The 10,463-nt window shown below is 43.0% G+C and overlaps 1 protein-coding gene across 2 annotated transcripts in view; it reads left to right on the plus strand.

Annotated features, from left to right (window-relative positions):
* The window catches only part of STT3A (STT3A, subunit of the oligosaccharyltransferase complex (catalytic)), a 79,008-nt gene that overhangs the window by 20,471 nt on the left and 48,074 nt on the right, over positions 1 to 10,463 (plus strand). For both annotated transcript variants that reach the window (XM_006867662.1, XM_006867663.1), the window contains 3 exons: positions 5,681 to 5,802; positions 6,569 to 6,714; positions 7,959 to 8,049. In XM_006867662.1, coding sequence (XP_006867724.1) covers positions 5,681 to 5,802; positions 6,569 to 6,714; positions 7,959 to 8,049 — 359 coding nt within the window. The remainder of the gene's footprint in view (positions 1 to 5,680; positions 5,803 to 6,568; positions 6,715 to 7,958; positions 8,050 to 10,463) is intronic.

Consider the following 10,463-nt stretch of genomic DNA (forward strand, 5'->3'; position numbering starts at 1 on the left):
GATATGGTCATCTGCTTTTGCTTCTTGGACATGTTTAATGTTATCTGTGGCCCTAATAATTAATCGAGTATGTGTTTTGGTAATTTTTTATGTTTTCTGATTATCTCCAGGAAGATGTGATCAGGATGTGGTCTTCCCTTTTCACTCTCCTTATTGCTTAACCTAGAGTAACTTTTTTGGGCCTCAGTTGGGCCTGGGCCTTGGCGGCAGGACATTTGGGCCTCAGGCAGGTGGGTTGAACATAGGGCGGGTGGTTTGTGCCTCTGGGGGCCTGGGCGTTAGTGACCAGGCTGTAGGAGGGTTGGTCCTTGGGCGGGTGGTTTGGGCCTCAGGGGGCCTGGGTATCAGCAGCTGGGCATCGGGCGGCTTGGGCCTCAGCAAGCGGGTTGGGTGGATTGGGCCTTGGGGGGCCTGTGCCTTGGGGACTGGGCCGAGGGTGGGTTGGGTCTCAGGGGCACTGGGCCTTGGCAACCGGGCTACACGGTGGGTTGGGCCTTGGGGGCTTGGACCTCGGCGGCGACTGGGCTGTGGACTGCCTACGCCACGAGGTGGGTAGGAGTTTTGGGCCTTGGTTGAGCCTGGGCCTTTTTGACCAGTCTGTGGGCGGGTTGGGCCTCAGGGTAGGCCTTGGCCTCAGTGGGCGGGTCTGTGCCTTGGGCATTCCTGAGCCTGGGCTGCTTGGCAGAGGGCTGGTCTAGGCTGGGGCAGTAGAGGGCTGGGGGTAATGGCTGCAGAGAGGTTGTCTCCATATTTCATGACGTCAAAAATGCCTCTCTCAGTCTCTCTGTACCTTGGGTACCCCGAATTTCCTGATATCCCTCTCTATTTGTTTGGCTTTGTTAGTTTATGCTTTCTTTTCTCTGGAAATGCAGCCTTCTAAGTGGGGTTGCTCTAGCCCTGCATTCCAAGGTCTGCAGGGGGCAGAGGCACTCAAGGGCGCGGGCGCTCAAGTGGGAAACTCGTGCAGGCAGGCAAAAGCTTAAAATGCCTGTAATTCCTCAGCAATTTGATCTTTTAAAAAAAACGAGTTCAGAATGTTGAAATATAAGATCTTATGTTTGTTCAAAGGTTGTCTGTCTGCTAGACAGAAGTTTCTTATGTGCGATTCCACCCCTTTTCCTCGAGACTGCCCTACCTGAGCTGCCTGGTCAGGGAAGTGCCAGAATTCCTCTCTAGGTTTATTTTTAATGTCTGTCAATTTCTTCATGGTTTTAATGTTTTCAAAATATTCCAGGATTTTCCTTTTCTTGATTTGATGTGAAGGTATACTAAGTTTATTTGAGGTTACTGCATACTTTATTAATTTAGTCCTCATGATACAACTGTTTTATCCTGAAATCTACTTGACTTTATCACCACCTGGAATTCTGTAACTATATTTTTCCCTCCGTTCACTATGTAGTTGTCCTGATGATAGACTGACCTCCCAGGTTTTCTGTTTTCAATTTTGTGGTTTGTACTCTGGACACTTCCATGTCTGAACTGAATGAATGCTGGATGTTGTTGCCAGATACATCAGTCTCTGGTTGTTGTCTGCTATTGTTGGTTCTCAGTCCAAAGAACTCCCTTTAGTATATTTTGGAGCATTGGCTTTTCCAAAGTCCTTTAAGTTTTGTTTATCCTGAAGTGTTCTATTTTGCCACCATACTTGATTGACAGCTTTGCTGGGTATATGATTTTTGGTTGGCAGTTTTTTCATTCAGAGTTTTGTATATGTTTCCCCCATTATGTTCTTGCCTGCAGGGCGCATGGTTTCTATCAGAAATCAGAGCTTAATCTTACTGGTTTTCTTTTGTAGGTAACATTTTGGTTTTCAGGACTCTTTCCATGGTTTTGATTTTGGAGAGTTTGATTTATTTTATGTCTTTGTGATTGTCTTTTGGTGTCTGTTTTCTTTGGGGTTCGTTCAGGTTTTTGAATGCTTATCTTCTCATCTTACTTGATGTGATGGAAATTTTCTTCAGGCAGTTCTTAGATGATTTTTTCTGTGATTTTTTTTATGCCTCTTCCTGTTCTGGACTTCTGACCACCCATAGGTTGCCTCACATGAACTTTAGGCTCTCTTCAGATTTTTTAAATTGTTTTTTGAGCCTACTGTTGTTGTTGTCAGGTGCCAGCATGCACAGCAGAACGAAACAATGTCCAATCCTGGACCAACCTAACTACCGCCGCCGCACTTGACGCCATCAATGATGTCACCTGGCTGATCCATCTCTTTGGGGGTCTTCCTCTTTTTCTCTGACCCTCCACCTTACCCATCATGACATCCTTCTCCAGCTACTGTTCTCTCCGGACAATGTGTCCAAAGTATGAGAGACGAAGCCTAGCCATCTTGGCCTCCAAGGAGCACTCTGGTTGCACTTCTTCCAAAACAGATCTATTAGTTCTTTTGGCAGTCCATGGCACTTTCAGTATTCTCCTCCAACACCACAACTCAAAGGCATCAATTCTTCTACGATCTTCCTTATTCACTGTCCAGCTTTCGCATCCATATGAGGTTATTGAAAATACCATGGCTTGGCTCAGGCGCACCTTAGTCCTCAAGCTGACATCTCTGCTTTTCAATACTTTAAATAGTTCCTGTTCAGCAGATTTGCCCAATGCAATACGTCGTCTGATCTCTTGACTGCTGCTTCCACGAGTGTTGATAGTTGATCCAAGAAGAATGAAGTCAGTCCTTGACAACCTCAATCTCTTCTCCATTGAGAAGAATGCTGTTTATTGGTCCAGTGGTGAGGATTTTTGTTTTCTTTACATTGAGTTGTAATCCATATGTAAGGCTGTGCTCTTTGATCTTCATCAGTAAATATTTTAAGTCCTCTTCACTTTCAGCAAGCAAGGTTGTATCATCTGCATAGCTCACATTCTTAAGTCTTCCTCCAATCCTGATGCTGTTTTCCTTCATAGAACCCAGCTTGCTAGTAATGAATATTTATCTCCATGCTCATTAATTCAGGTTTCCATTGATTCAAATCTGCCTTTTTGCCCTTTCAGTGTATTTTCCATTTTTGATATTTTAGTGTTAATCTGGATTTCTGTTTGCAAGTTTTGTTTTGCATCCAATCCTTTATCTATTATGTTTGATTGTTTCCTTAGTTTAGTTTTTAATTCTTCCTTAATTTCCTCCACTCTTCTGTCAGTAATATGCTTGTTGTTAAGTGCCATGGAATCAGGTCTGACTCATTCGACCCTTAGTAGGGTTTCTGAGAAACAGCTGAACTGGAGCTTGAACTGCCAACATTGTAGTTCAAACCAACCTTTCAGTCCAGTGCTTATCCTACAGCACCACTACCATTACTCCATCAATAATTTGGAGTTACCTAAATGCTATTCTCCTGAATTCTTTTTCAGGGAGTTCCAGTGCCTCTCTTTCCTCAAAACTATATTCTACCTCTGCTTCTCGATTGTTTGTTTGATCTACTCTGTCTTGTTTCTTCATATGAACAGAAATACTCTGTTGCTTTCAAGGTATTGTGGTGTTGTTGTATTTGTATTAAGTTGATGGATGTGTGTTTGTCTATTCCTAGTCACTCATCTACTGACTCATAATGGGTGTTACTCAGTTCAGGTTGGATTTAGCTGGCATTGGATGTTGTTGTTTATCCAGTGTATAGCAGTTGGTATTTACTGCAGCCCATTTGGTAGCACTGTAGGATGTATGGTTGTAGCTAGACTTTATGGCTGCAGTTATTGTCTCCTGTTGGGTGAGGCAAGAAGAGAAAACATACCCACAGGAGAGAAAGAAAAAAAACCCAAGCAAACCTGTAAATAGCAATAAAAAAATAAAATAGCAATAAAGAAAGAAAAAACAAAGCAAAGTTGCACCTTTGTCTTTGCAAGCCACAGGTAGGTTTCTGTAATGTGAATATGTTCTCTTGTCTCTGAAGGTGCTCACAAATACTCAAGATGACTTGACATATATTTTTGTGGAACACAATTCAATTCATAGCAACCACCACATATTGTTATATTGAAAATATTCTAATAAAATTAGTGGACTTACTTCAACTTTAACTGTTGTTAAAGAAGTTTGTGTTGTGAAATGGATTCAGAGTTTTTAATCTGATACGTAACATGAACCTGAAATTATCAGTGGACTCTTACTTGTAGTGTAGATATGTCATTTCTTTTTTTAATGTTTTATTGTGAATTATATGATAGTTTACATGAGAGAACCTCAGTTCCATATTCATCCCATCGTATATCATTACATTGCCATGGTTCCAGTCCCCTCCATGCATCGTCTTCCGACCAAAGGGCATATCCTAGAAGCCGGTGCTCTACACTCCCCCCTCCCCCCTCAGTCTTTGGCCCACAGTTCCTCTCTGGATCCAAAGTTCCCAGCCACTTCATCCCTCCATGTCATTATCTCTGTCTCCATCTTAAGCATCTCCGGTTCTCTGGGTGGGGTCCTGTTCTCGGCTCTTATCCATTGGTGGTTCCAGAGACCTCCACTCCTAGACTGGAGAAGTAATCACTCTCTTCCGTGTTACAAAACATCTACCTCTGCATTTCCAGCACTCACAATCCGTCTTGATAACCATCATTCACTACAGTATCGCACGTAACCCATCCGTATTTCATTTCATCAGCTCCACCTAGACAGATTGGATAGTACTCACTGGTGATTCTGCCTTCCTCCATGCCCCCTAGCTCTAGGTTCCCTCTTGAAAGCTTGTAAGCCAGTTACTTCTTGCCTTTATAGTCCCTCCCTCCCCATTTGGATATCCAATGTCCAAGTTGCCCCTCTCTGTCTACTCTGTGTGTGGAGGGGGTGGGAATGTTTCTTGCTGTAAGGATTTGTTGCCTCTTTTGTGTCACTGCATTCGTATGCATAGGTCAAGTTCATCAGCTTGGATCAGCTGAATCTTCTTCCCCCCACCACACCCCCTCTTCTTTCTTCTCCTGGTTGAGCTCAGATCATCCAGTCAGCCAGTCCCAGTAATGTGGGAGTTCTTGTGCACATGCCCTCTCTTCCCATCAACCGGGAGCTCCATTCTCCACTTGAGTCCTCTGTGGCCATGTCACTGACTCTGGGCCCAGGTGTCCTCTGGTCTCCTCGCACTGTTTGCCAACCAGGTCCCCAACCGGGTCCACAGAAGCCCTCTGAATATTGTCAGGCTTAACTCGCTGCTTCATTGCTGCCTTTACCCCATTTGTCCCCAACGGTGATGCTTGTGTTTACCAATCCGAGCGTGCATTTCCACTGAGTCTCAGGTTTGGGAGGGGGGTGCCTACGTTGGTGGGACCCGTAGATATGTCATTTTTTATAGTTTTGTTAATTGGAAAGAGCTAAAAATCTGTCGTTGCCTACATTTTGGCTGTCTTTTTGTTTGGATGCTTGAGTTATCTTAATATGTACACATGGCAGTCTTAAATATCCTTCTTATTATTTTGTTGTAAACTTAAGGTTTCATTTTCATATGAGAGAGAAGGAGTGCTTTAAGTGAGACAAGCATGGCACTAGCAATGAGGATAATTATGTTGATGTAAAATGATTTTCATAGTTGGCATAATTTTTGGTACAAAACAGATTTTATTGGATTATCTATTTAAGTTTATCTTGTGGAAGATAAATTCTTTAATGATGTAACCTGATGAACCAAATTCTTTGTAAATTTGTTGAAGTATTTGAGTGTGAAGAAGAGAAGATACAAATCTCATTCTTTTCTTGCTGTAGGTACTTTAATTATCGGACCACCCGGTTTCTGGCTGAGGAGGGGTTTTATAAATTCCATAACTGGTTTGATGACCGGGCCTGGTACCCTTTGGGACGAATCATTGGAGGCACAATTTACCCGGGTGAGAGGAACCGAATTTTTGTTTTAAATAAATTTGTATAATATTTTAAGACAAATCTATGTTTGTATATTAATTGAAGTTGCTTTTATTCCAGTAGCTTTAGTGTGAGGCACTTGTCATTTTTTTCCGAGTTCCTGGATGTGCCATAAGTCAGAGTTGGCTCAATAGCAACTAAAAACCACACAGATGCTTAAAAGTAGATCTGACATGATAGGAGAATAAGTGTGGGATAGTGGGGATTTGTTGCTGTTGCTAAGTGCTGTTGAATTGGTTCTGACTCATAGCAACCCTGAATAGGGTTTCCAAGGAGCAGCTGGTGGATTTGAACTGCTGACCTTGTGATTCACAGTCCATTGCTGATCCTACACCACCATCCTACACCAGGAATCTACAATGGGGATGTTGTTGTTAAGTGCCATTGAGTTGGTTCCGACCCATAGGGACCCTGTGTAAAGTTTCCAAGGAGCATCTGGTGAGCTTGAACCACCAGTTTTGCAATCTGGCATATTAATCCATAGCACCACACCAGGACTCCACAGTGGGGAAAAGGATCTTTAGATAAATTCCATAATTTATAAAACATTTTGGGCATCTGATTGAATCTTTAGGAGAGAAATTTGTAGGCTGCCTGCATTTGCTGCACTTCTTTTTGTTGCTTTGTGCATACCTGTGGAGTAATTTTCTTGATAATTGGATTCACCTTCTCGCCCCCTGAAGTTCTTTGCTTTATGAGGACAATCTAATGGAATTTCTTTTCCTGTTACAGGCTTAATGATCACCTCTGCTGCAATCTACCATGTACTCCATTTTTTCCACATCACCATCGACATTCGGAATGTCTGTGTGTTCCTGGCCCCTCTCTTCTCCTCCTTCACCACCATAGTCACGTACCACCTCACCAAAGAGCTCAAGGTGAAGGATTGGGGTGACAGGAGGCTTGAGAGTAAATGTTGTTTAACCTGTTTAGTAAGATGCTGAAGGGGGTGGGGTGGGGATTGAGAACTTTGGAAAGGACAGGGGGAGTGCTAAAGACAGCTTTTGCTGAGCAAAATCATTGCATTCTTTCTCATTCTCCTTGGAATATGTAGTTTTTAATCTCCTTGGAATATGTAGTTTTTAATCATTAGCAACTGTTTGTCCTTAAGAAAGAACATTTGAAGGTCAAATAATTACTACATTAAAAGAAAAAAAGCAAAAATCATTGGATTCATTCTCACTTTCCGTGGAATATGTAGTTTTTAATCATTAGCAACTGTTTGTCTTTAAGAAAGAAAGTTTGAAAGTCAAATTGCTACATTAAAAAAAGAAACTCTTAAATTCAAATGTGAGATACAGATTTTGAGGTCTTCAGGATCAAAGAGAAGGCAAAAACAGTAGGAAGCTTTCCAACATCATTAGTTCTCATTCTACTAGAAGTAGGTGTTGTTGTTAAGTGCCCTTGAGTCTGTTCTGACTCATAGCTAGGAGCAGCTGAGTTTGAACTACCGACCGTGTGGTTGAAGTTGACCTTGCAGTCAAGTGCATTATCCTTCAGTACCACTTTGTGATTATTTATTGAGGTGTCTTCTTCGTTGTTGTTGTTGTTAACATTACTTTAAAAGTCTCAAACCATTTGTTTCTGTGGTGCATTCCATAATGCTGACTGTCCCTTTCCACATTTTAGCATTGCTGACCCTCACTCCTTGGATGCTGTTCTGAGTTTATGGTGTCAGGGAGAGACCCGAGTGGTGATGAACTATTAGGACAACTTGGAAAACTTGAGTTTTATTTGGGGGCCTTTTCATCCTTCTCCATGGTGTCCTTTTTTGGAGCTTGACTCTTACCAACATACAGATCCTTACTCTACAACAAGTGACTGATATCTACTAACACTGACAGCCAAACAGTCCATTCTGGGGTGCTTTCTGCTGTTTGACAGCTCATGTAACTTATCTGTCTTCAGCATGTATACTCAGTTTCCAATTTGATGTCATTATGGGTGTTGCTTGTGAAATTTTTGGCTTTCTTGTGTTTGAGCTTTCCAAGTCATCTCACATGTACCTTACAAATTATTGGACTTTCTCTGGGCCTAGTATAAGCAGAACAAACTAGCTGGATTCTCTGATTGCTTCTCTTACAGGTATATTGGTAATAACTTCTTCCTACCACTCTTACAGGATGCAGGGGCTGGACTTCTTGCTGCTGCCATGATTGCTGTAGTTCCTGGATATATCTCCCGATCTGTGGCTGGCTCCTATGACAATGAAGGTAACACTTTGAAGTAGATCTGTTCGCTTTGCTATCCTACAGAGTTTCATGAAGTGCAGTGGAATCTGAGTTAAAATCTGTTGCTTGGCAATAGCAAAAATCGTACCAGGGTGAGAAAAGTATTAATGGGAGGAAGACAAATTTATATTCTTAAGACAAATTTATGTTTTCTCCTTGGCATTCTTTTTGAAAGGTAATTTATAAGCCTTTGGCTCACTCCTGAATGAATGAAAGTAGAATTTTTGGTGTTGAATGATACTGTTGTTTTAATATTGTAATCATTTACATTATTTTCTGAAATAAGGGCAATGGATGTCATTAAAACTAATTACATTTTTTTTTAATGTTTTATTGTGAATTATATCATAGTTTACATGAGAGAACTTTAGTTTTACATTCATTCCATCGTATATCATTCATTGCCATGGTTCTAATCCCCTCCATGGGTCATCTTCCAACCAAAGGGTATATCCTAGAAACACGTCCTCTACCCTTCTCCCTTCCCCCCCAGTCTTCGGCCCACAGTCCCTCTCCCTCTCTGGATCCAAAGTCCTCAGCCATTTCATCACTCCATGTCATCGTCTCTGTCTCCGTCTCAGGCATCTCTGCTTCTCTGGGTAGGGTCCCGCTCTCGGCTCTCATCCGTTGGTGGTCCCAGAGACCTCCGCTCTTAGACTGGAGAAATAATGAAATAATCACTCCCTTCCTTGTTACAAAACGTCTACCTTTGCATTTCCAACCCTCACAATCCGTCTTGATAACCATTATTCACTACAGCATTGCACGTAACCCATCTGTATTTCATATCATCAGCTCCACCTAGACAGATTGGATAGTACTCACTGGTGATTCTGCCTTTCTCCATGCTCCCTAGCTCTAGGTTCCCTCTTGAAAGCTTGTAAGCTGGTCACTTCTTGCCTTTGTAGTCCCTCCCTCCTCATTTGGGTATCCAATGTCCAAGTTGCCCATCTCTGTCTACTCTGTGTTTGGAGGGGGTGGGAATGTTTCTTGTTGTAAGGATTTGTTGCCTCTTTTGAGTCACTGCATTCGTAGGTATAGGTCAAGTTCATCAGATAGAATCAGCTCAGTCTTCCCCCCAACCCCCTTCTTTCTTCTCCTGGTTGAGCTCTGATCATCCAGTCATCCGGTCTTGGTCACGTGGGTACCATCTGCAAGTGTGGGTGTTCTTGTGCACATGCCCTCGCTTCCCAAGAGCCGGCAGCTCCATTCTCCACTTGAGTCCTCTGTGGCCACATCACTGACTCCGGGCCCAGGAGTCCTCAGGTCTCCTCACACTGCTTGCCAACCAGGTCCCCAACCGGGTCCACAGAAGCCCGCTGAATATTGTAAGGCTTAGTTCGCCACTTCATTGCTGTCTTTACCCCACTTCTCCCCATCGGTGATGTGTGTGGTCACCAATCCGAGCGTGCAGTGGAAACTGAGTCTCAGTCTTGGAAGGGGGCCTCCGTTGGTAGGACCCGACCAACTACCCCATTGTCTCCTAAGGAAGCGACCTGTTTGTTCCTGTAGTAACAGTCCATCTGCCAACATTGTTTCGTATTTTTCCTGTAGGTCTTTCATTCGAGACGTATCTTTTGTTCTTCTCACCGGTCCAGGCTAGTCATCTCATCCTTTCAAGTGGAGATTTCTCATCTTTGGTGATCTGGATGTGGTTCTGGTTTATACCTATAGTCTTATGTATTGCAGAGGCTTCGCAGGAAGCCTCGTTCACTGGGTACACTGTAGCCCATTTTAGGTATTCCAATCAGTTAGAGGCAGAAGACGGACTTACAAGCCTTCTAGTGTGATGTTTCTGACTATTCCTTTCTCTCCCCCTCCAGTGTCTACTCTATATTATAATGCAAGTAAACCAAGATTCAAAAAACAGCCAAGCATCTTAACACGATTCCCTGCCCATTCCAACCACGACTCAATCCCTTTATCTCAGAGCCCTGGAGTTCCAAGGCTGTGTCTATATCGTCCTTTATTTCTGTCCCATTTGGCCCATTCAAACATGCCAAATTGTTCTCCCATCTGCCCCGTTTCTCCACTTCACTCTCCCTCTCTGTATTTTGCCTCCCTCCCCAGCGCCCAAGCTCTCCTGAGTCCAATCCCTGCCTTGTGCTCCCCCCTCTTCCCTAACCCCCACCCACCACCAATTTCCCAGCAACCAACAAAAACTTCCCCTACCCCCCTTTAGTATAATTTCTTTTTCTTAGTCTTTTACAGTAGTGGTCCCATGCAGTATTTCTCTTTTTGTGACCAACTAATTTCACTCAGCATAATGTCCTCAAGGTTCATCCATGTTATGCGGTGGCTTGCCGCTTCCTTGTTATTCTTCAGTGTAGCATAATATTCCATTGTGTGTATGTACCACAATTTGTTTATCCATTCTTCAGTTGATGGGCACTTTG

Source organism: Chrysochloris asiatica, unplaced genomic scaffold (assembly GCF_000296735.1).
Source record: "Chrysochloris asiatica unplaced genomic scaffold, ChrAsi1.0 scaffold00107, whole genome shotgun sequence".
In the NCBI taxonomy this organism is placed as follows: domain Eukaryota; kingdom Metazoa; phylum Chordata; class Mammalia; order Afrosoricida; family Chrysochloridae; genus Chrysochloris; species Chrysochloris asiatica.